The sequence below is a fragment of the Puntigrus tetrazona genome, chromosome 22 (genome assembly GCF_018831695.1).
Source record: "Puntigrus tetrazona isolate hp1 chromosome 22, ASM1883169v1, whole genome shotgun sequence".
Taxonomy (NCBI): Eukaryota; Metazoa; Chordata; class Actinopteri; order Cypriniformes; family Cyprinidae; genus Puntigrus; species Puntigrus tetrazona.
Window position 1 is genome coordinate 3,187,535 of NC_056720.1, and position 25,820 is coordinate 3,213,354.

At 39.7% G+C, this 25,820-nt stretch overlaps 4 protein-coding genes across 6 annotated transcripts; 2 read left to right on the plus strand and 2 right to left on the minus strand.

The window, feature by feature from the left end:
• Window positions 1-499: 499 nt before the first annotated feature.
• On the minus strand, window positions 500-2,349 carry LOC122328126 (SLAM family member 5-like). Its single transcript, XM_043223835.1, has 3 exons — window positions 2,169-2,349; window positions 1,284-1,610; window positions 500-855 (listed from the first exon to the last, which is right to left on the minus strand). The coding sequence occupies exons 1-3, from the start codon at window positions 2,209-2,211 to the stop codon at window positions 500-502; spliced, it is 726 nt and encodes a 241-aa protein (XP_043079770.1). The 5' UTR covers window positions 2,212-2,349.
• Window positions 868-5,568, plus strand: LOC122327485 (SLAM family member 5). Of its 3 annotated transcripts, XM_043222888.1 has the most exons (5): window positions 868-894; window positions 2,364-2,475; window positions 3,986-4,306; window positions 4,377-4,667; window positions 4,741-5,568. In XM_043222888.1, exons 3-5 carry the CDS (start codon window positions 3,988-3,990, stop codon window positions 4,896-4,898), a joined length of 768 nt encoding a protein of 255 aa, XP_043078823.1. In that variant the 5' UTR covers window positions 868-894; window positions 2,364-2,475; window positions 3,986-3,987; the 3' UTR covers window positions 4,899-5,568. The 3 variants fall into 3 exon arrangements, with proteins under 3 accessions (XP_043078823.1, XP_043078824.1, XP_043078822.1); XM_043222889.1 differs by lacking the exon at window positions 868-894 and having other exon boundaries at window positions 2,354-2,475; XM_043222887.1 differs by lacking the exons at window positions 868-894; window positions 2,364-2,475 and adding an exon at window positions 2,748-3,366.
• A 216-nt stretch (window positions 5,569-5,784) lies between these two features.
• Window positions 5,785-8,830, plus strand: zgc:171566. Its single transcript, XM_043222798.1, has 9 exons — window positions 5,785-6,059; window positions 6,586-6,700; window positions 6,771-6,821; window positions 6,915-6,999; window positions 7,083-7,221; window positions 7,463-7,569; window positions 7,830-7,920; window positions 8,151-8,288; window positions 8,375-8,830. The coding sequence occupies exons 1-9, from the start codon at window positions 5,963-5,965 to the stop codon at window positions 8,494-8,496; spliced, it is 945 nt and encodes a 314-aa protein (XP_043078733.1). The 5' UTR covers window positions 5,785-5,962; the 3' UTR covers window positions 8,497-8,830.
• Window positions 8,831-8,887: 57 nt separating this feature from the next.
• On the minus strand, window positions 8,888-25,457 carry podxl2 (podocalyxin-like 2). Its single transcript, XM_043222614.1, has 9 exons — window positions 25,105-25,457; window positions 20,650-20,904; window positions 17,783-17,953; window positions 15,926-16,611; window positions 15,242-15,316; window positions 12,449-12,605; window positions 11,137-11,198; window positions 10,848-11,027; window positions 8,888-10,689 (listed from the first exon to the last, which is right to left on the minus strand). Exons 1-9 carry the CDS (start codon window positions 25,136-25,138, stop codon window positions 10,477-10,479), a joined length of 1,833 nt encoding a protein of 610 aa, XP_043078549.1. The 5' UTR covers window positions 25,139-25,457; the 3' UTR covers window positions 8,888-10,476.
• Between the last annotated feature and the right edge of the window lie 363 nt (window positions 25,458-25,820).

Genomic DNA, 25,820 nt, shown 5'->3' on the forward strand with positions numbered 1-25,820 from the left:
ATGTGGGAGAAGCAATGGATAAAAATGAAAAACGGACTTGAATAAGCCCATCAATGGCATCCAAGCAAGCATTGGATGCCATTGATGGGCTTATTCAAGTCCGCCTTGTATTTATTTTAGTTATTTCGATTCATTGCATCTCCCACATACTTGTGTTTTAGTAAGGCGGCCTGTGTTGCAAGTAGGTAAATAAAGATATTGGCCAGGTTACGTGTCACTACTCTGCTTTATTCATTGAAAACCTGGACACAAATATGGCTTTTTGTTAATGAATGTCCTACTACAGGATTTAACACAGAGTAACAGCTCACTGCCAGTTACAAAAGACACCGTAACACTCTGTCACAGTTCTATACGATTTATTTTTCATCATTTAATTTCTTAATTATCCTTTGATATTTGTTCTGGCCCACCATCTATTGGCGAAACGTTTTCTTGGCCCGATTCAAAACTTAGGCTGAGTACACACTAAACAATTTTTTTTAATCTTATAAGGTTTTCAAAATGTGAGACGATTGTCTTGTGTTGTGTATCCAGCCTTACTTGACGGCCCCTGACATACTATATATAAACATGACCAATAAGTAAATATAAAGATACCAGCTCTGCTGATGGGGTTGTTGATCACACAGCTGTAGGTGTTTTTATCCTGATGTTCCACCTCCAGAGGTAGAGAGAGACTGATGCTGAGATCAGACACACTGATGCTGGACAATAAACTGTTTCCTTTGTACCAGGAGAGAGTCACATGACCCACGTTCACCGCCCAACACAGCAGGGAACATCTGGATGCTGAGGATCCTGGGGAAGAACACAGAGAAGAATTTCTGTTGATGACAGGAACGGCCAAAGGAGCTGAAAATGATAATGATGAAGATAATCCAAGATTGTACAGTTGAGTTTCACACTTATCTATTTTACCAGCATCTCAGTGATTAAACAATTTTCATTGAGAAGAGTTCTTCAGCTTGGGAAAGGTGCTATATAAATTAAACATGTTGTTGTTATTAAAAAGGAAAAAAATGCAATTGTAAAAGTCCTAAACACCACCTTGGTAAATTTCCACTGATTTTCGCTTACCACAAATGACACATATCAGGCGGTGACTCGGGTCTCATTTCACTCAGTACAAAAGAAACCAGATACTTTACGTTCAGCTTGGCTTGTCTCCAAGATGACAAAAGACACAGAAAGGTTATTTGGCTAATTTTGCATTTGACCTGCTGGCTGACTCTGTGCGGTCTAATGATGCAATACACTGAAATCAACTATAAAATACTCACCAAAAACAACAATACTGAAGGTCCTCGGTGGGACATCTTGTCCACCGATGATCTGCAGTTCATAAAGTCCAGAGTCTTCAGTTCTGGTGTTAGTGATGTTCAGAGATCCAGTCCGTTCGTCCAACTGCAGTCTGTCTCTGAATTTCCCATCAAGAACATCATTGTATAAAGAGATCTTATTGACTACATTGTTGATTTGAGCTATACGAGTGCGGCCGGGTCCAAATGTCCACAGTATGAGTTCATATTTCTGTATGTCAGTAAGGTCGGTCTGTAGCGTGACAGAATCTCCCTCCATCACCGACTTCACAAAATCACCAAACACACCTGAAGAACAAACAGAAACCGCTGTTCAGATCGGCAACATAGAGCAAATCCAAAGAAATATGATAAATAAGCTTGGCATTTTTAAATAGGGCTGTCAAGGGATTTAAAAAAAAAACATCTAATTGGAAAACGTGATGCTTAATCAAAGAGTAATTCATTACATGCACATGTGCCAAATAAAGATAAAATAATAGTTATTGTGAGAAAAAAAGTGAATCATTCGATCAATCAATTCGTTCAAACTGCTGATTCTTTCAGAAACAAAGTGCCTGTATGAATCAACTAAATTATTTATAAAAAAAAAAAATGATTCACACTTTTACCTTATCTCTATTTTTAGTTAAAAATGCTATGTAACCTGTTTTTGTCTTTCTACCAGGCTGATTCTGAAAGAAGCACGCAGACAGACAGAACTTCAATGTCTCAATGTTATGGTTATTTTAGCGACCGGTTTGCTTACGTCGAAAAAGGGTTACATTGTATCACCCCGCCTCACACTTGCACTCAAGAAAAGTTGTTCAAAGAACCACAAAGTGAAATTGAAAGCATCTTACTCACCTTTTGCAAGTAAACCACATAGAAGTAAAACAGGGGTCTTCATTTTCAAGCAAGTGTCATTCAGTGTAGTTAGCAAACGTTACGTTGCTTTTTCCAGTGTTTCCAAAATACATGTAAGCATGTGATTTTCGGCTTAAATATCCAAACACGGTTTGTTCAGCATAGTAAACACAACACCTGTTTTGTGTTTCCTAGAAGTGTCTTGCAGTTCCACCTGATCACCGCATGCAGAAAACAGATATGCCTTGGCTGCATGCTAGGTCGACCTGAATCAAGACCAGATCTCCAGCAGATCAAGTCTATGTATGTATGTATCTGTGTGTGTGCACCTGGTATTATACAGGTTATGGGACCAAATGTCCCCACAAGGTTAAAATTTACTGGTACATCCTTGTGGGGACACTTTTTAGGTTAAGATCATAAAACATGCAGGATAAAATTTTTTGAAAATCTAAAATTGCTAACAGTTTCCTGTAAGGGGTGTTTACTTTAAGTGTAGGACAATAACACATATAGTCTCTACAGTATAAAAACCATTACGCCTATGGAATGTCCCCATAATACATAAAACACAGCGTGTGTGTGTGTGTGTGTATTGAACAGTCATCAGCTTCTGAGACAAACTGAAACGTGCGGTCGATCTGACATCGTTTTATCTGAATGTGGTGTTGTCGAGCGGACGGAATAGCTTGTGTTTGTGTCTGTGCTGCATGTGGTTGAATGGCGTCTTCCTGGCCTTGTGACGGGAACCACAGGCTTTTTCTTTTGATATAGATAAACTAGGTAAAGTAGTTCGTTTGTCAATACTGTTTAACGCTAGGTTGCCAAAGGCTATGTAATATTTTATAGAGAAACACTTTAACCTTTACAAGAAATCGTACGTTTGTAGGTTGCAGTTTGCACACTAGTAAAGTAAAATATCGATATTGTTTTAATATCCGAACCCTTAACACGATTGGCTGTCGTGAATTATAAAGAGAAGACACGCTTCTATTGTACTTTCTATGGTTAAATATGTAGGCTAAGTAGGAGAAATAAAACCAGCCCCATCTGCACGCCCCGGGGAGGATGTAAAATAAGGGAGGATTCGCACTTGGCCACCATTTCAAGTGATGCTCTCTCAGAAAGCACAGCAAACTGCTGATAAAAATGCTTCATGGGTTTGTTTGCTTTGGTTTGTGCTTCTGGCGCATTGTCGGTAAGTCAAGTGTCTTTTCTTTTTAGCTTTTTTAGTTTTATAGTGGAGTAGCGTCTGAACCTGTTTATGGCAGCTACTGCAACTGATACAGCAAGCAAATGCTCTACTAAAAACCGAGAAGCAAAGAAGCATTTTTCTTTCTTAAAACCCTTTACATTGTTTTTTAGATGCATCTTGTATTATTGTAGTGCTGGTTATCAGTAAATCTGTTGTCGCGTGTTAATGGTGTTTCGTGTCTACTAAATGGAGAGCAACTTTATATTCGAACTGCAGAGTACTTAATTAAAATATTACCTTTTTATATTATTTCCCTAAGAACTCTAAGATTTTGATATTACTTTTCAATTACGGTAGTACTTAATAGAGACTTTTTGAAGCCAACTGATTCAACTGTAATCTGCAATTCACTCCAATATTCACATAAAAATCAATGTGTTCATCAAGTAGTAGTAAATGCTAAAATGCTAGTGATCATAATCGTAATATGAATAAAATAGCTTTGGTGCTCAAAAGCTACACTTGGAACACTTGAAAAGTGGTTTGAGATTGTTTTTTCAAGTTAACTAGTAATAGAATGCTACTAAGGCAATTGAGAAAGAAGCGCTCTTGTATGTTTCAGGTATGTTTGGTGCTGAGGCAGATGAGATCGTGTCATTGTCGGTGATGGAGGGCGATTCTGTCACGCTGAAGACTGGTGTGACCAAAATACAAGAGGACGATCTGATAATGTGGATGAGCGGAAACTACTCTATCGCTAAACTCAGCATATCATCCCAAGTCATCTCTGAAACTCACGACACGTTCAGAGGCAGACTGAAGCTGGATGATCAGACCGGGTCCCTCACCATCACAAACACGAGAACCACAGACTCCGGACTTTACAAAGCGCAGATGATTGGACAGCAAGTGTCAAAGAAAACGTTCAATGTTGCCGTCGTAGGTGAGTTAAAACCCACAGACCCTCATTCGCAAAGGTCAGATTTTTCTTATATATCTCTAATGTCTCCTAGCTAGTCTTCCCGTTCCTGTCCTCGCCAGTTACTGTCCTCAAAATCCTTCATCGGGATCATCCAGATGTTTGCTGCTGTGTTCGGCGGTGAACGTGGGTCACGTGACTCTCTCCTGGTACAAAGGAGACAGTTTATTGTCCAGCATCAGTGTGTCTGATCTCAGCATCAGTCTCTCTCTACCTCTGGAGGTGGAACATCAGGATAAAAACACCTACAGCTGTGTGATCAACAACCCCATCAGAAACCAGACCACACATCTGGACTTCAGTCAGCTCTGTCAGCCATGTTCAGGTAGCATCAAATCATCAACGTATTATCAATCATTCTGTATAAAGGTATTTATTTAGTTATTTTCCTGTTTTAGAATGCGTCTGCTGTTGTAATTCTACTGAAGCTGTGATCCAGTTGGTCCTCTCTGCTCTGGTGGGCGTGGCTACTGCTGTTGTTCTGGTTTATGACATCAGATCCAGAAGAGCTGAACAGAAAAGAAGAGCACTGAAATCATTATCAGATAATAACTGACTTACTGTAACAGAAATTAAATCCTATTATATATATATATATATAATTTTGTAAATGCACTGTAATACTCAATAGCTTCTAATTCAACTAATTGTGCAATCATATTTTCACCTAACATTCGTTTCCGAATTAAAACAAACCAAATCAAACCCCTCTTCTCTTTTCTGCTTACTAAACACTTTCTTCTGTTTTTGTGGTCTGGAAGGTAGCGGGCCTGTTCTCTGTCAACATCTAGGCTAAGCACTGACAGGAAGTTGGTTAGTTTCACAAAGAGCTTGCCCTTTAGTGGCAGCACATTCTGTCTGTAATACTGTTAGCCACAACGTTCAGAAAGTTATCTGCGTGTCCTCGGCCAAGCCAGGAACGTTTTGAACTTTTGCGGCACTTACGCATCTTTGTTCGAGAACCAAGTTTACTTTTTAGCAACCCTCAATAAAACTCTTTTCTGGTAGGTCGAGTCCTGTTGTCTTTATGTGTTACATAACCTACTTTCTTAAAGGGCGCTTATTCACCCAACACAGCTAATGCACCTAGGTCACTGGTGCTAATTGGAGATTATGATGATTGTCACAGATATTTGTTTTCGTATTGTTTTAATAATGCCATGCAATGCTTTCCTTCCTACAGAATTTGGAAAACAATGGTTAAATAGCTTTTCTATTGTGCATTCGCATCAATTGTCTTGGGTTTACGTAACGATGAGTTGAATTATGTATTTAAAGCACACGTGTCCTTACAATTAGCTTCTGAGAAGAATGCGGTTGGAATGTAAGACCGTTTTAATTGACATGCGTGTGTCTTTGTGACGATGTGAGTGGGCGGAGCCAGCGATGACTTTTCGCTATTCTCTCATTGGGTTGTGAATTCATCAGAGCTGATCCTCACTAAAGATCAGTGAACGCCTTAATAATTCACGCGACGCTCGGTTGACGCGACGACTGCGGATCCGGGAGCAGCTTTCGTTAAAAAGCCTGACGCCGCCGTTGGAGCTGACATTGCCTTCTTTGCAGATAACATCGAGAAGCTCTCCTTTATTTCGTCCTTTGGTGTGCTACCTGAGGTGGATGTATCGCCAGGTGCTCGTGCTCGCGGTGTTTGCCGCTCTTCTAAGCGGTTTTCCAGCATCATGCGCTCGTAATTTAAACCACAGACCAATCATCGGTGAGGAGAAACGCGTTTTCTTTATTTTTCATGTCATGTTGAGGGTGTGATGTCTAGCAAACGGTGTTTTATTGAATCTCGTAGGCTGTTCTTGGGATGTCGTGTCGCTCACTTGGATTTTTTTCGCTGCTAGAACGTTCTCGTTTCTTCTGGATTCTTTTTTTTTTTACTCTTAAAAGCATTGTCATGGCAACACGTCTTAAACGTGGTTGGAAGACCACCTAACCTTGTCGAAAAAAACCGCTTAAACCATTCAGTGGTTAGCTGGTCTGCTGACCTCTCCAAGTAGATGGTTTAAAGAGGTAGTTGGCTCTTGTGGTCGTGACACAACCTTGGTTAATTTGGAAGACAAATAACCAACCCTTATGAAAATTAACCATGGTATTGATGGGCAAAAGTGTACGTTTTTTTGGCGAATTGGTTATCCTTTGTAACCATTTGGTTAGTCCTGCTATGAATAATTTGTGGTTAGCAAAGTTGATCTGTTTTTTTAATATATACATATCTATATCTTTTTGCATTTCAGGAATTTTAGCCCAGGAAAACTTAGAGGAAGACCCTCATGCTCGGGGCAATTCTTATATAGCTGCATCGTATGTGAAACACTTGGAGTCGGCTGGTGCCAGGGTTGTACCAATTCGGTATGTTGAGCTACATGCTGTACAATAAATAATAAAGTATGCATAAAGGTCATTTATGTTTGTTTTGCAGTATAAATCGAACAGAGGAGGAGTATGAAAAACTGTTCAACGCAATAAACGGGTGAGTAGATGTGTTTGGAACACGGAAGTTGGTTGATATTTTTGGTCTAACTTGAAAACCAATTGATTTGTTTATTATAATGACCCCTTTTAGTTTGCTGCTTCCTGGTGGGAATGTGGACATCGAAAAGTCTCAGTTTACCAGAGCGGCGAAGATCTTCTATGAACTCGCAATAAAGGTGAGCGAAAAAACATCACGTGAAAATTAGTTTGAATTGATCTGAACGTGAGTCGATGGTTCTTCGTTTATTAACAACCGCAGGCTAATGATGCTTCGGATTATTTTCCGATCTGGGGCACCTGCCAGGGCCTCCAGCAGCTCACGGTTCTGACCAGCAACAAGAACTTGTTGACCTTGACCGATACCAAAGCAGTCGCCCTGCCTCTGACCTTCAGCCCAGGTTAGTAACAGTGTGTGTTTTCATCCAAATGTCACATACTGGAACGACAAACTAATACTACTAGTTCTTTACAAAAATTGGCAAACTAATTGGTTGTTGTGACATCTAATGGGTAGAAACGCATATAAACATGTAACCGTGCATACTTCTCTGCATATTTATATACCTATGATAAACTGCATTTATTTTCTATTTTGCGTGTTAAGTTGATGTTCGGTGAGTAGTTTCGATTTGATTACAGGAGCTCAAAACAGCAGGCTGTTCAAGAAGTTTCCAAAGGATGTTCTTCAGTCTCTGTCAGAAGAAAACATCACGTCTAATTTTCACAGCTGGAGCTTGTCCGTGCAGGTAGCAATTTTATTTATTTTTTTTAGAAGTAATTTCACAATGCATACGTATGCGTCCGCACCATACTAATGATTTCACGAGAACAAGAAAGCTCAGTCAATAAATGGGCAAACAAAGTAATGATGGTTTGTTATTTTAAGTAATACATTGTTTTGGTCAATTTTACTGTTAAATTTAGTAGTAATTGATTAGGTAACTCGGGTTACTTGTAGCGTTTTACCCCAACCGCGAGTTGTCTGAACGTGATTTTGCTCTTACAGAATTACAGTAGCAATGCCAAGCTCAAGCGTTTTTATCGCGTCCTGACAACAAACACAGATGGCAAGAAGGAGTTCGTTTCCACCATGGAGGGTATGAACGCTACAGAGCGTCTCTTTGTTTATGTTTTGATGTAATTCATCATTCAAGCGGTCTCGCCGTCAGCTGTTTTTCATTAAATTGAGTTCCAACGTAATCCTGCGCTGCAGTGAGCTAATTGGTGGGTTTTAGATGTAGTAGTAAATACAAGTCATCGCTATGTGAATGATTGCATTTATTATATAAACTTAATTTGATAAACCTTCCTCGTATATTTCCTGTAGCATATAGGTATCCCTTCTATGCTGTTCAGTGGCACCCAGAGAAAAGTCCATTTGAGTGGATTGATAAAGCTGGTATGGTGCACACGCTCTCTTCCATCAAAGCCACGTTCTACACCGCCCAATTCTTTGTTTCTGAAGGTAGGTCATCTACCAAAGGTGTTAAAACCTCGGAGAGCGACCGCTTTTTGACCGCTTAATTCACGTTTTACTATTTCCTTTTTCAGCGACGAAAAACCAACATCAGTTTCCAACGCAAAGCGAAGAAGAAAAGGCTCTGATTTACAACCACCAGCCCGTCTTCAAAGGCCTGAACAGCATCTTCCTTCAAAACTACTACTTCGATTGAGCGCTCGCAGTATTTACCGTCGCAGATGGGTTTTTTTTTACGTTTCGTTTTTAAAGCATCGTTTTTATTTCCGTCCTCCAGTTCGCCAAAACTCGATGTGTGGAATGCGTAGTAGCTCTTGATTGTAGATGTGAAGTGTTCTAGAACCATCACGATTGAATGTATTGTTATAGTTATATCTAATTCAGAAGTCACATGCGATATCTTCTAGTGCCATCGTTGAGAAGTTAAACGTGGTGATGTTTCACAGGGTTCGCTAGCATGACCAATGCAATGTTAAAATGCTATTACTTTGTCCATTTTAGAGAAAATAAAATACAGATTTAAACTTTTATATGGCAATTCGTTTACTACTCAGCAGGGGGCAGCCCAAACTAAGAAAGGTCGGACAAGACTTCTCAAAACATTTATTTTTTTTAAGAGGTGAGATAACATAAAATTACCAGAAAACAACTAGACCTAAATCTCCTTTACAATCAGATACATAAAGCGGTTTGAGGTACAAAATCAAAATGGAAAAAGTGCAAATTTGCTAATAGCTCTCGTACCAGGACACAAAGGTACAAAACAGAAGCGTTCAACAGCGTTCTACACTGGCGTCAAACTCTCCTACGTCAAGGCTTTATAAACGAACCCCAAAAAAATGCATGTGCGTTATATAGAGCGTTCTGAAGTACTAACCATTTAAATCTGTTAAACATGAACGTTTCGCGTTTGCTAAAAGTGTGTACAATCGGTTGACCCCTGACATGTGCATAGGCTTATACTACATGGTTTCATGCACTTGAAATGAATTAAAAAAGCTGACTGTTCTTTGACACGCAGATTGTACCAAAAACACTATGAAAGCTAATTTGACACGTTTTTGTCGTTTTTTTTGATTGTGATCATCGTTTGCTTTGCGTTGAGAAGATCGAACGACTTCAATGCACTGAAAACGTTAAACAAATCGTTACCTAGCTCCATTCGACACATTTCTATAGTAAAGATTCGTTTGTGAAGAGAATCTCTACGCTTTGGAGGCCGTTGGTGCTGAGCAACGTTAAAGGTGCAATATACATATATATACTTATATATGTGTATATATAAAATTAAAAGCGACATAATCCAGCACAGAGCAGCCATTCCAATGCACAAAGGAGCAAGGCAGGTAGGCGTCCATCCAGCATTCAGCATGTAAAAACACAATATGCAGCCTGCTTAACTGTAAATACTTGCATTGAAATACGCAAAAACCGAGAATGACTGATTATAGTGTATTAGAGATGCACCGTGCCTACATCTTCAAGAAAACGACATCAAAAAAAAAAAACCACCTTGGTACAATCTCTCTCTCTCTGTCTTTAAGTACACTAATGCTTTTTCTTGTAACTCAACCCCACAATTTTGTCATTTAACAACCTACGCCGTTTCAAACCTGTATTTTTCCATGAAACGATTTGAATATTTACTCAAAGCTTAAAAAAACAGAAGATGGCGTAGGGGTTCTATCATTGGTTATCAGTCCAAAAAAAACTTTAGTGGTGGTCACGAACTGTTTGTATGGAAACAAACTTGATTTGTTTTTGTTCCAAAGAAAAATGATCAGAAATTCTGGAACGACGTGCGTGTGTGAGAAACGACATCACGTTTTGGGTTGACCTATTGCTTTTAACAGTGCAAGAAACTATTTCCCCCAGAAACTGGTCTTTAACTCATAAAACGCCTCGCTGATTGTTTGACACATTCGATTTCAATAAAATAATATGCACTGAAAACGGTTCCGTATCGTACAAGCCGCATAGTAAAGCGCTTTTTGAGTCCGTCTGAATTTAGTAATGCAAAAAAAAAAGGAAAAACGTCATACAAGCCAAAATACGTCACATTTTATACAGCAGATGTTTCGAAAAAGCTTGAAAATGTTTTGTGCCTTCGTAGTCTGTAATGCGATACTGCTTTCCCATGCCGTTTTTTTTTTTTCCCCGGGTTGTTTTCCCGGGATTAAAGGTGCGTGTCTTCCTCTTGGTTGTCTTCCTCGTCTTTCCCGGGTTTATTGACGAGCACCTGCCAACCGCTTCCGCCGTCCCCGCCCGCCGCCACCCCATTGGCGCTGTGTTTCTTCTCCTGCATCTCCGATTGGCCGTCGCTCGTCACGTCCAGCGTGGGGTTGTCATGGCAACCGTTCTCCACGAAGTTCAGCTCTTCGCCTCGCGACTTCGGGAAAGCAGAAGAGACAAAAAAAAAAAAAAACCCAAAGACAAACGGTGAATCTTTTCGAACCCTGAGACTCAGAGAACGTTCAGGATAGTCGTCGGAAATTCGAGATGCGTAGAACACCGCAGAACGTTACCTCAGGTTAAGCAAACACCTACCATGTTCTTCAGTTTGGGTAAACGACGCTGCCAGCAGATGTAGATGATCCCAGAAGCAATAATGAGCACGCAAACCGACCCGATGATCACCAGAACCACGAACAGCTTGCCGTAGTCGCTACGCGTCTGACTGGGCCTCGAGTGACATGTGTTCACCGTCGAGTAGTTCTGAATTCCGATCTGAGCATCAATTAATAATACAATTAAAACGATGCATAATCAAACAAACTGTATATTTATTACGAAATATCAATTTATTTATCGTATTAATTTTGCACTGCAGTCTCACCTCATATAGGCCTCTTCTGATTTCTCCTAACATTGACAGGACGTCTTTTGGAGGGATAATTTCTGTAACGAAAAGGCAATATGAATTCTATTTTTTGCTAAAACACCAAGTAGACAATTAGTCTACTAAGTGCACAGTAACAATGTAATGAATAACTAAAATGAAGCGAATTGTTGGTATGAATTAGGCATTGATTAAATTTTTGGGGGGGAATTTGTCAGAAAATATAATACAGTCGGCAAATTTAAATAAATGTATGAAATACTTTGAAAATCATCTGATGAATAATAAATAAATACAATAAAATGGGAGCATAAATGTAAAAATATAATAGTACGCAAAATTTAAAAAAAGCAAAAGTAAAATGTGAACAAAAAAAAAGGTGTAATATCTAAAAAAAAAAAAAAAAAAAAAGGAGACCGTATTTGTCAGAATTATTATTTTTTTTTTTCTAAAAACTACTACAAAAGTTTTCCCACTGTACTATTTCAGGAGCATTATGACTTTTTCTGCATTGAGGTTCTCAATAAAGCCATCCACAAAACGACTCTCTGAACATCAGAATTTTTTTTAGCTCAAATCACATTCGGTGCAATAAATATTAACATATATGAATAATTTAATGAATTCTAGAAACACTGTTTTAAAGAGTCATCGTTACACATGAACTTACTATAATAATAAAAAATAAACTGTGCGTAAATGCATGCAATGGCACGAAACTTTATTTTAAGGTCTCCTCGTTACACTATTATAATACCAAGAAATGATGCATAAATACATGCAAGTACACTAATCCTATATAGTACACTAATATTATTTAGTACTTAAATGTATAATTACACTGAAACCAGGACACCTTAAAATAAAGAGTAAACCCCTAATCCAAGTACACGCTGTTAATTAACATTGAGGACTTAAAGGACACTGTAAAATAAGAGTAACCTCATTTATTTCAGTAATAAGAATCGAGGGTGAAAATGATGATAAATATGTCAGAAAGCAAAACGTCTCAAACGGGTACCAAAACAAGTCTTCGTTTTCCTAACGCTAAATGTAAAAGCTCATTTCGTTCCTTTGATTTCGCTGAACACGACCTCAAACACGTCTTTGTGCGCTTCACCCGAGTAGATAAAATATCTCGCACGGAGATGCGAGAGATAATACGCGCTATTTTTATCCTTTTATATAGAGCGTGAAATGAAAAGCCAACAAATTGCTAACACCTCTCATTTAAACAATAAGCCTCGCATTACGTGCGTGTGTGTGTGTGTGTGTGTGTGTGTGTGTGTGTGTGTGTGTGTGTGTGTACCCTGCTCGCTGGCCAAGGCCATCAGGAGCTGGTGGTCCTGCTGTGTGGGTTTACTGAGGAAGATGAGCCAGGAGCCTTGTGGGATGTTCATCTTCCTGGAGAAAGTGTTTTCCAGCATTTCCAGGAGTCTGTCGCCGCTCTCCATGCGAAAATCGTCCTGCGAGACACACAAAAGACACAAACCTCCGCTGAAACGCGAAAACTGAAACACATAAATTATATATATTGTGTGTAAATTATTTGCACTAATCAGATTTTGTATCCAAAAAAATAAAAAATAAATATATCATTATATAAAATCTTATGAAACGTTGCAATAAATGCAGCAAATTGGGAGGATACGTTTCGAACAAAATTAATATTTATACACAATAACGTAATGTAATGAAAAAAGTCGATTGTTGGTATAAAGAAGGCATCGATTGCGTTTATGTAAATACACTTGTTTAAATTTGTCGACTGCATTATATTTTTGGACAAATTCCAAAAACAAATGTATGAAATGCTTGGAAAATCGTCTGATGAGCAATAGATAAATACAATAAAATGGGAGCATAAATGCACAAAATTAAATATTTCAATATAATATAGCGGGCAAAATACAACAAAAACCAATCATAAAACAGTGTAATATCTCAATAAAGCAAAAGTAATTTGTATTTATGTAAAAAAAATGTTTGTCGGAAAATGCACGTAGAAATTAATATAGAAAACAGTAAATATATGATTATATGTACGATTTAATGCACCATGCAGTGTGCACGATACAAAAAAATCAAATGTGAACGATAAAATATTTTCATTAAAAATGAAATATATCTCAAGGCAATATAGTGGACCACAAAATATTAAATGCATCCTGAAATGGAGTCATCTATAAATAAAATACATCCACATAGACCTACATTAAAACGTCAAGTGATGCACCTTGGAATGTAATACACCAAACACAATCAAATGAAATAAATATCTAATATTATCCAATTATACCTGCTTTAATGCATGTCTTATAAATGTCATACCGGTGAATAAATGCATAAATGTACGTAAAAGAGCATGAAAAACATCTAGAAAATAGTATAATCAATAAATAAGTCTGAGCATACTGCATAAGATGCAAATAGTTTTTGTACAAATTTGTCAGAAAATGCACCTTGAAATCAATGATGGTATGTTTAAAGGAAAAGGGACATATTCTTCGAGAAAGAATATGGGGCCAAACCAGCGGCCTTCAGAGAGAAACAGCTCTGTGACGTCTGTTACTAAGACCACCTTGCGTCTCGTAACAGACGTCCTCAGACAATCAGAGTCATTGAGAGCGTCCTGATCAATGGCTCTGGGGAAACTGCTCCGCGATTACGTGGCGCTGGAGCGTTACCGCGGCAACAGGCAACCTGGCTTCTTTTACGCTGGCGAGAATGAAACACCACGGGGTCGCTGAGATTCAGAGAACTTTCAGAAGACGAAACGTCTCGAACTGTATTGAATGAATTGTGAATAATTCGTTTATTAGATCCCTAATTTTGGTGCGTCAGGCCACATTGCACTCAATCATTTAACTAAATTAAAACGAGGGAACAAATAGTTAGTATATAGTATTGCACTATACAAGTTGTATAGCATTGTATAGTTTCTAATCAAATTTTCGAACAAAATTACGCTTTTATGCCAATTAATAAACTGAAATGAATCAATGGACCAAGGTCGAGAACCAAAAATGACAGAAAACCAACATAAAACCACCGTACAAGTAGCCAATGTGACTTTTACGTTATATTTTACGTCTACCCAGGCCATACGTTTGCTTCATTTTAGAAAAACAGACCCAAATTTGATATACATTTAGATATGGTGGACCGAAAAAAGACCACTTTTATGGTACCTGTCAGTTTTAGTAGCTCTGAACACTGACGTTTTGGGTGAAATCCAACATTAAATCACTCACTAACCAATGGATGCGCTGTAGTGAATGGGTGCCGTCAGAAGGAGAGCCCAAACTGCTGATAATCCCATCATTAATGCATTTTTAACTCAACTTTCAAATGCCAGTTAAGGAAAAGCAATGTCGTCTGAATCAGAAGAAAAATCTAGCAATGTCCAACAGTCCAGAACAGGTCTAAAAAAAGTATGAGAGGACAACAGGACATGACCTTATTATCAATTATAGACTCGTATTTTAGCCAGAAGCAACACTTTAATGACGAATGAGCTTTTTACAAACACACAACTTTTGTCTTCTCGTTGTTAACTGATGTTCTGGATCATTGTGGGGTTTTTGTACCAGCTGTTTATTCTGACGGCACCCGTTCACTCCATCGCTGAAGAAGAAACGAACTCGATTACACCTCGGACGCTCTGAAGGTGGCTTTTCCTTCAAAGCAAATATAACTGGCAGGTCTAGCTGGCCAAGAGTAACCTTAAAACACAATATTCGCTTATGCATTTTGCAGCGGCGCTAACGAGTTCACGAGTTCAAGAACCCCATTTTCTCTTTTCTTCTCCACAAAGGCCAGAGGACTGTTCAGGCTGCTAATGAAACCGCTCAGGGCTCACGGCGCGTGTCGTTGTTTGGCCCGAGCGTCGCTAGTCGTGCAGTCAGCATGTTTCCCAGACCGAGACCTTCCTGCAACGTTCAGCATTTCTACGGCAGAACGAGAAACGGGCTCCGAGCGGAACACGCACCTTAGTTAAGACCAACGAATTGGCACCGTGACGGAAAAACTGGCGCTCGGGGAGAAGTGACGCGCGGTTGGGGCGAAGGCTAGCTAGGTTTGCGAAAAAAACGGCACTTACGCAGTCAAAGTTGTCCGTCATGTTGAGTATAACGTAGCCCTTTCCTGCGAGGTTGCTCCAGTCGACGCAGATCACCTGCACAGGATGAGAAACAAAGTCGGTTTAACCCAAACGCTCGCTGACAACCTGCCGCTGCCTGGAGAACGGATCTATAAACGCATTACTCTTCCAACGCACTCGGATAAATCAATCGTGAAATCACTTCCACAAAGACGAGACATATTTCATCCAAACAAACTATTGAGGGTTTTATATAACAAGGACCACCTGCAGGATTCAAACTCGTCTTGTCAGTATTTCTGAAAGCTGAAATGATAAAAAGCACTAGTGTTTTTATTGTTAGCTAAAATTATGAAACGATTAATGATTATTTTTGGTGCGTGAAATTGGTGGTTCACGTGATATCGAAAACTTAAGTAAAAACTAAAAACTAAATATTGTATTGGCAAAATCAAAACCAAAAACCAAAAACTAAATTGAGTATAAAACTAAATAGAAATGTTTAAAATCATGATACTGTTTGTCATATAATTCTATTTGGACATTTTAATAATAATTTAAAAAAACTGAAAATATATGTTTATAAAAATTAAAATATTTCTAAAATATTTCTACTTGTATTTGTTTATATTATAATTATATCACGATACTGTGTATTTTTATTTATTACATTTTTTTTTTTACCTGCTCGGCCTCCTGGGATAGCTCCGAGTCGTGCAGCTCCGTTTCGGCGAGGTATTCGGTTCCGTCGTGTCGAAGCTCCGCCCCCTCCTCGTCCTCCGTTGTGGTGAGCGGCGCCCCCTGCCAAGCGGTTTCAGTGAAGACCACGGGCGGCAGATCTGAGGCGGGCGAGGACGAGGGTCCGGTTGTGAGCGGCGTGAGGTACCGCCATTCGTCCTCTTCCTCGTCATCCGGTTCGGTGGGAAACGCCACTACCTCTTCCTCGTCCTCGTCTTCCTCAGAATCATCTCGGTGCGGTTCGTCGGGCTGCAGGGGCTCCCGGCTCGGCAGGGGCCCGATTTCGGGAGCCGTGGGGGCTTGCGTTACGGCGCGGCTCCTCTCGTCATCGAACGGGTCGCCAGACGTCAGGCGCCTGTCAGGCCCAGCTGTGGCCTCTAGCTGATTCTGAGGGGCGAGTCCAAGGTCGGGAGGCGTGGCTGTGGAGGGGGCGTGGTCTTCAGCAGCTGCGATTGGCGGCCCGGAGGAGGGGTGGAGAGGGAAGCCGCTCGATTCAGAATCACTCTTCCACTGCTCCGGGTCGATGGACTCAGTTGTAGTGACGAAAAATAAGGAAGAGATATTCGTCTCAGTGGGCTTTTGGCTCAGAGAAAGGGGCAAAGATGGCGGTTCTGTGGACGAAGGGCTGTAATCTATGAGGAAATAAAGCAAGAAATGTTGCAAACATCATGAAGATATGAGTCAAAATACATACACTCTACTATGCTATAGTTTTTTAAGTTTGGTAGCATTGAGGTCAACCGATATTGCCTTCATATGAATCAACATAATTAAGATATATAATCAATAACTTCAATTTTAATGACTGAAAACCAATAAATATTTGTTATTTATGCTGTATCACTATATCCTTTTTCTTATCGTTAACTAAAATCATAAAAACATTTTTGTTCATTTAAAAAAAATTCGAAAAAAACAAACAAACGCCAAACCAATAAATTGCTACAATGGTTGCTAAAGTTACAATGCAAATAGAAAAAAAATAACTATTTGAAAATTTCAATAAAAACTAGAATAATGTAATAATGATACCGAATTAACACTGTATTACAACTATAAAAACATGATATGCTTTAATAATATGTAACATTACATATAATAATAATATGAAAATAAATGTTTTTATTAAATAAAATTAAATATTTAAATACAATGAAATATATAGTTTATTATGCCATTGCATTTATGATAAGTTGTGATTATAAATTATCTTATTTTCAGATTTCTTTTGGGCTATATGTAAACATAGCTTAACATTTTCTTTAAAGAAACACTATTTATCGGCAGACTTGATATCAAGCAACCGATAACCGGAGCTTAAAAGAGCGAATATCGGTAGTCCTTCTCAAGTGGGATACAGCAGATTCAAAGATGCGTATAAGCGTGATACTGCGTCTGCACAGTAAACATGTAATTTGTTGAGTGTAACACGACGATTTATTAAAGTGTAGTATAACGCGAACGCTCTTGGAGAAAAGGTTGTTTTCACGGTACAGCACAGTAGGATGTGGTGTAGTAAGATCAGATGGGAGCACACTGTCTTATTCATCTTTGGTTTCTTGAGTACAGCAGATCCGAGCAGCTGCACTGCAGCACTGCACCTGCGTCTGGCACAACACACACATCAGGGACCCGAGAGCTCTCGATCGCAGCCTGATTATTCATGAGACACACACACCGCCACACCGAGACGCGCCGTAATGAGGAGAGCTATTGTCTAGCGTCAGCAGGAGAGAGCCCGTATACGTATACTTTATCAAGAAAATGATCATAACTGGATGTAATAAAAAAACAGCAGCATACCGGGGACCGCGTGGCAAGCTTTGGCGCACTCCTCCAGTGACAGGAAGTTATTGCGATTTTCTCTGCAGCCCCCGAATATGAAGTTTTCGCACTTCTTAGTGACGGGGTTAAAGTGCCAGCGAGGGAAGGCTCCGCGGCAAGGTCCCACCTTCTTGGGCATCAGACAGCGTTCTGGGAACACACACACAAAAAAAAAACAGATACATGCACTGAAAGCGTCTTTAGAGAACGGCAAATCTGTGTTTCTCAACACGGCTTTAGATCGGGTGGAATCGTTCAGTTACTGAACTGCTATCGGCCTGGGATGGAAAGCATCAGGTAACTGGAGGTCTTCACACTAATTAAAGACAGGTGGATGTGTGAAAGGGACGGGAGGACTCCTGTGAGAGGAGACAGAAGAGCACCAAACCCCAGGGACTGATGGATGGATGGACAGAGAGACAGACAGAAAGAGAGAGAGCGAGAGAACAACAGACAGATGAGAAAGGTGTCCAGACAAAAATCTAGACAGATCTTTAGACAACAATAGCTAAATAATAGAATGACGATAGATAGATAGATAGACAGAACAATAAAAAAAGAACGATAGAACAATCGGCTAGAATGATAAAACAACAGATAGATAGATAGATGACAGAACAATAGCGTAACAGATAATAGACAGATAGAACAAAGATAGAGAGAGAACAACAGACATAAGACAGAAGTCCAGACAAAATCTAGGATGATTAGAATAGAATGATAGATAGACAGAACGAGAGGACAGAACGATAAAACAATAGAACGATAGATGATAGTCAAACAGAACATTAGAACGATAGATAGAGACAAATATTTAGGCAAATACTTAAGACAACAATAGCTAAATAATAGAATGACAGATAGACAGAACGATAGGAGAGAATGATAAAACAATAGAACAATAGATAGATGATGGACAGATTGAACAATAGACAGAACGATAAAACAATAGAACGATATAGAAACAGAACAATAAAATGATGAACACAGAACCATAACTAGAACGATAAACAGATAGAGAAAAGATAGATGGATAAATACACAAACAGACAGAACAATAGACAGATAGATAGATGATCAAACTGTTTAGATACAGAACTACAGATTAATAGAATAACAGAAAGACAGATAGAGTGAGCAAAATAAAAAAGTTTCTATTTAGTTCCTAAACAGAAGCGCTCAGGAGGTGCAGGCGCAGAGCCAGGTGAGAACAGCGCACCTGGAAGTGTCTTCACACACACACACACACACACACACACACACACACACACACACACACACACACACACACACACACACACACACACACACACACACACAAGCTCTCCGTCATAGCTGGGTCCACCTGTCTCTCCATATGTCTGATCAGTCAAGCCTGTCTGTGGAGTGACACGGCGCGTGTGTTACTCGCTCAGCAGCGGTTGAGTGTGACGGGCTCTGATTTACTGCTGTGGGCGCACTTTCACTCTTCCTCCATATCTGCTCTCGTGCAAAGCAATCAACACGACACCTTCAAGCTTGTTCTAAAGCAGATAGTTGGGTTCCTGTCTTCAGCTCCACCTATAGAGTCCAACTAATAACCTAAAATTGTTGCAAAGGACAACGTTGAGCGAGTTACATGCCAAGGATTAATACTTGGGATTAGGGGTTTGTTGAAATCGCTAATGAGAAATTAAACACACTGATGTCTTGGTGTGTAGCGCGAGGGTGCCAGCTGAATCAGGCTGATATCCGCCAGAGAAAATCGTAAAATTTCACACTCCTCGCGGTGGAAAATCATTGGACGGCTCCGTCCTTCTCTCAGCCTCATACGCACACACCGGAAACAGGCCACACTGCGGTTAGCGCGCTAGCAGGTGAACTAAAAATAATACTGTTTTCGGGCACATCAATTCCCAGGTGTTGTGTAGAAAGTGGGTACGTTTTCTCTAATCGCTGCTGCGAAACATGTCCAAGACCGCAAGGTGGACTGAAGAAACATCAAGCGGCAAATCTCTAATCAACAAAAAAAAGTAAACATCGTGAGGGGACTGCAGGTGTCGAGGAAATGACGCACGATAATGAGTCCTAAAAGCTGTTGTTCACACCACTTTACACCTCTGACGGCCTCTTTGGCAATCAAGTCGTTTTTTGCGAGTTAAATAACTGTGTCTAGAAGCTGAGTCATACAGAAGTACTGACCTAATATGAATCTGTCGCCTTTCAGTGCCTTTGTTGCGCAATTTACACGCGCGGCTTATACTTTTTGCAGCCATATTCGAACATAGATACACAACCAAATTTCAGTAGGAAATTAAGTCAAATAATCAGAACACATACATACATCTAGTTTATAAATGTCAAACATTTGACAGATTTTCGAACATAAAATTTTATCCTAATTTAATTTTCTAACATAATACCCCAACCAATTTTTTTTCCCTAGTTGAGAAATGGTAAGTATGATAATAAATATATAAAACAATTTCCTTCATAGTTAAATTATCTAATCGATGTCAGACTATAGTTACATTTCTAGCTTCTAAACAAAGAGTACTTGGCCCATTTTTTATTGTATGTGTGCCATCCAATTTTGTTTATAATTTAATAAAGTCAAAACATTTCTAGTTGACAAATTTAATTCATAATTGAATCAAGTCCAGTTAAATATATTAACACCGCCAGTTGACAACTGATCCAGTTTTTTGCGTAAATATGCAACCATTTTTTTTTTCGCCATGAAGTTGTACCAGTTTCAGAAAGAATATTTCCAGCCTTGATGGACAAATGAGCTTCATGATATCAGATGACAAAAGGAAAGTCATTTTCTTTAAAGCTACAAAAAAATAATTACTACTTCTACTCACCATTCGTGGCACTTGGGTCAACGCTGGTGTCTTTGGTCTCGATATGAGCATTCTTGCCGTCCTCGCTGTCTTCGAACCCGGAGCTCTCCTGAGAACTCTCCATGAAGCCAGGCCTGGGTTCTCTCGAGACCTCATCGTGTTCATCAAAGCCTACGGGAACATCCAGAACTGGCCCGTGGGAGCGGAGAGGATTGGGTAGGAGCGCTGGACCAGCACTCATAACCTCAGCACACACCAAAACCAGAAGAACTGAACCTAAATGCAAGAAAAATAAGCTCAGTTTTTGAACACTGATTCAATGCACAAATCAAAATCAGCGTCAAAAACCAAACCAACTCCTTCACCGACAACAGTCACAGATGGTTTCAAGGATGTATGCATCCATCAAACACTGAATGGAGACATCTTTTGAGTCCCGGTCCTTATGGGCTTCAACCACAGCTGGCTCTGTATCATGCCGGCTTAGCGTTGTCTCTCAAACCACCCGGTCTTATCTTTCCTCGCCCTACCGGGTCACCACAGGATTAGCATTGGTTTACACACTGGACAGCCAAAGAAAGCGACAACTAGGCTGAAATCTGCAACTACTCTTCTGTTGGAGCCAAGTTGGAGTTTAAAAGCCAATTACACAGTTCTCTAATTCTGACACGGCTTTAGTTTTTATTCATGGATCTGTTTAATGAAATATATTCTCTAGCGAGGCACGGTTTAATTAAGGAGACCAGCAGGCTGACGTCTTGGCGACTCTAGTATTATATTTAGCAAGTGTGTGATTGTGTGGTAATTAACAGGGTGGAAAAAACCGGGCACTTCCTGCTCCAATTTATGAATTTATCAACTTTGCTTCCTGGAAACGTTCCAGCGGTTTTAGAGAGCCAGGACGGCCAGCAAACCCAAGCCATGTAATGCTGTGGAAACTTCCAAAATGAGACACTGCTGAAGAGTATAATCCCAAATTACCAAATGGCATTTACAGAGTAAATCTGAGAGAATTAAAGATGAAAAGACTACTTTGTTTTTCAAAATACATTCTACATTATCAGCAATGCGATGTTAAGTCTGAATATCCAGCGATCAACTTGGACAAGTGCAAAAAAAGGTCAACTGAATCTGAACATCGATATTTCTATACTCTCAGAGTAAAAGCTAGCATACAATTTTTTTGGACATGTGGACATTTGGCGCTTTCTTATTTGTATGATAGACCCAAGTTTTTTCTCCATTCTTTCTAAACACCTTCCAAACAGTAAAGCATCCCAAACACATTGTCACCTCTATCTCTGTGATGTATGTGCTTAGAAAGCGTCAACGTCCCACTCCAGTAGATCTCATTAATTATGGTTGACGCAATCTTATTTTGCCTCAGTGGACTCCGGTTTCTGCAAGGCTACTTCTGACCTCGCTTGAACAGCGAATAGAGAATTTGCTGATGCCTGAACCCAAACACGTCCATCTCTGAGGAACGCTCCTTGGCCTTCTGCCCCAGAGATGCTCTCAAAGTTTAGACACACAGTTAGATGGTACATTAATCATAAAAGCTAATATCTAGTTTATAGAGGCTCTGCGGCAACAAACCCTGTTTGCTCTTGGGGAGTTGGATGGACTAAATGAAACTCAAGATGATAAAACATTTGTGCATAAACTTGAAGGACAAAAGAAGAACTTTAATAACAGTAGAGAGGCGCTACTAAAAAGAGGACATATGCTAAAAATGTTTAAAGAAGAAGAGCTTTAAAAAACACTAACTCTGAAGTTCTCAGAATGATTAAAAATCTACTTATTTATGCTTATCTAATATTTAGTGTTTCCTGAGACGAAACACTCTAAAGATGTTTCTAACGTCAAGGATTAAAATATGGGATATTTGTGAAGATTTGATGTATACGGGTCAAAAGAAATAAATGAAATAACCTGCCTGCATTATGTCACTCACATAAACACGTTAATAAAGCCAAACAATAAAAAAAAATACAAATGGTGAAGAAATATGAATCAGACAAGTTCCTGACATCTTTTACAGTGTGGTTTTTATATCATAGCAGTCTCAACATGACCAGCGCCCACCTGTTTCTGACTGATTTCAGATGTCTTAATATAGTGCGCATTCATCCGTTCCGACCAAGACGCCACAATCCTTCGCCATCTGATACGAACACAGATCCGTCACATAGCGGCTATTGCACTAAATTCAGCCAGCGCCGGTAGCAGACTCTCTCTGAGAGAGACGAGGTGCCTGAACACCGAACGAAATGATTCATAAATCATCAAACCCATCAAAGCTTGGCCCAATTTAAAGTGTGAGGCACCTGGACTTCAGCAACACTCTTTGAATACGTACGGCTGCCAATTATTTCTCCGTCTCAAATCCTCTTTTGCTTTCCTCTCAGAGATAAATGCACATCTCAAACGAGCGGCTCAAGTCAAGACGGGCTCGGCGGCAAGATAAATGCTGATGTCACCTGACCTGAATGGGTTTCTGGGCTGTGCCAGCTTACATTGCAGCAGTGCCTGTGGGTGTAGGTGGCATCGAGCGCTAGGAGTCAGATTTATAGTCCACAGACTGGCAGCTGCGAGTCTGCAGTGCCTGATACTGATAAAGAGGGCACGAGTTGGACCATAGCACCAAATGATGATCATTTAAATCCTTAAAATGTACCGTTCATAAATGGTATCTACATGGTGGAAAAATTATACTGTAACTATAACCGATTAATGAACAACATAGTACTTTAACAAAACATTATGTATGCCAAAATACATACCGATACCAAAAACAAAAACTACTACCTCAAAAACAAGGATCCTTTGGTACAACCAATCCTTTGACACATACCATGGTGTTTACTTGGTCCTCCAAGAAAATATAAAAAAAAAAACAACTATGCTATCTACACGGTAATATTGTAACTATAACCTAAATTATATGGTAATTCAGTACTTTGAAGACGACGTTAAGGTACACCAAGTTTCAATACATTGTATTTGTATAGAAATAACACAAAATATGATCGTCTTTTGATGCATGTTACAGTATTGGCTGCTTCTCATATACTATGGCATCTACACTATATTAAAATGGCCATTACTGCACTTTGACCACGACGCCAGATGTTTACGACACGGGACAGCAAGGTACTTCAAAAACGGTACATTTTCCAGAAACGCATATTAGGCGATTACCATGGTGTTTAGATAGTTCTGCAAAAAACTCCATGGTATCCACGATACCTCTTCGAAAATTTACTGTGGTAAAAAGGGTAGTAACTTTTTATGAATTGATTACCATTTGGATAACCACAGTTTTACTATAAATACGATGGTTGAACTACGGTCAGTGTAGCACAACCATGGTCAGTTAGTGCTTACTATGGTTTAACCACGTTATTTTCCCCCGATTTGTAATAAAACGGTAATTTTTCAACTTAATTTAAAAGGACAGTATGAATAAACTAAAATGCAACTTCGATGTTGCATAGTATAATAGTATAAGTTCAAAAAACACCTTAGCAATACCACAAAAAAATGACTTTATCTGATGTATAGGAGGATAATTACTCCAATGAACTGCTAAAAATGCGGTAGCGTGTCCAAAAACACCATAGTTCTACATATAACGCTATTAAAATGCTTAAATGTCCATAACAACACAGTAATACCATGGTAATAAGGTCTTTTACACCATGAAATTTAGACAGCACTGCAGCGTACTTCAAAAACAAGCCGTTAACATACTAGTTTACAGAACACTCGAAAGCCATTTGAGTTCGGAGTGAAACGTGGTGTTGAACAGGGACTTGGCTTAAGCCTCAATCCATGTTGCTCATTAGACCAAACAAAGCTGACCTGTCATTGTTGCGTCTGGTCATCGTCTGTCTGGAGCGGCTTTTGACCAGCACAATCTGTCAGCCGTGGCCTCCTGGGCATGACAAGCCATCACACACACACACACGACGTGCCAAACACAATCAGCGTCCACAACAGCTGCAAAATGTTCTTTTCTCAGTTACATGATGAATCATGCTGAAAATCCTGACTGGACCTGAATGCATCAGCTCGGGCTCTGGATGGGGAGGAAAAAGGGGCGTGTGCCGTAATCTGCACGACCAGATCAATAACACGAAGATCTGAATGATTTCAATGACTGGACCTTCTTGCTGGGGACGGTGAGGAGCAAAACGCATCAGCAAATCATCAGCGATCATCTCAGAAAACAACAATGCCTTGCTTTTCTCATTCAAAGCGACTATGAGAAGCGACAAGATGATGCATGCTGCTCTCAGACACAATACAGTGTAAATCAAACCGATACTGTACCACACTAATAATCATCACTTATTAAATAACCGATAGGATGAACATTATAGGCTATGTAGAATTTAAAACGCATCATTTCGCATACATATTTTAAATCGTGCATTTTCATGAAGCGTTCGTGCACACAAAAACACTACTCACCAAACATCAGGCACTGGAAAGACGAGACTGGCATCTCCGCGGCTTTAAACGATCGCAGTGGGAAATTATCGCGTCAGTGTTTCAGTTCGCTCGCATGTGCATCGCATGCGACTTACTGACCTCGGCGTGCGCTACCGACTAGACGCACTAGCAGGAATTAATCACGGGAATTAAAAAAAAAAACCGAAAGGTCAGTGGAAGCGCGAGACTGACCGTCCGCACGAGAGAGATGCACCGCGCGGAACGGCAGGCTCGTCCGCTGCTCTTCTTGCGGTCAGTGGAATCGCAGCAATAGATTGGAGGATTTTGGAAGGTTTGATTCCTGGCGCAGTGACTGCAGGCGAGCCGCTGCAGCGACGCGGGGTCCTAAAAGCCGAGGATTACTTTCGGTATAAAACTAGAATGAACGGGCAGCGATGGAATTCTGACGTCGACCAATCGGAAAGCTCCGAGTATGACGCAAGCGTTGATTAGCGTTGTATAAATCGTACTTTTTAAATTGATTTAAAAAAAAATAAAAAAATTAAAAAGGCAACTGCAATATTTTTCTCATTTTTAAAACTGCAGTTGAAGGTTAACGAGTTTACATTTTACCTTATTGTGGATAAAAAAAATAAATAAAATTAACTCAGAACTTTGAGTTTTAAGTTTAGAACTCGCAGCTGCAAGATATAAATTGAATATTCGATGTAAAAAAAAAAAAAAAAAAAAAAAAA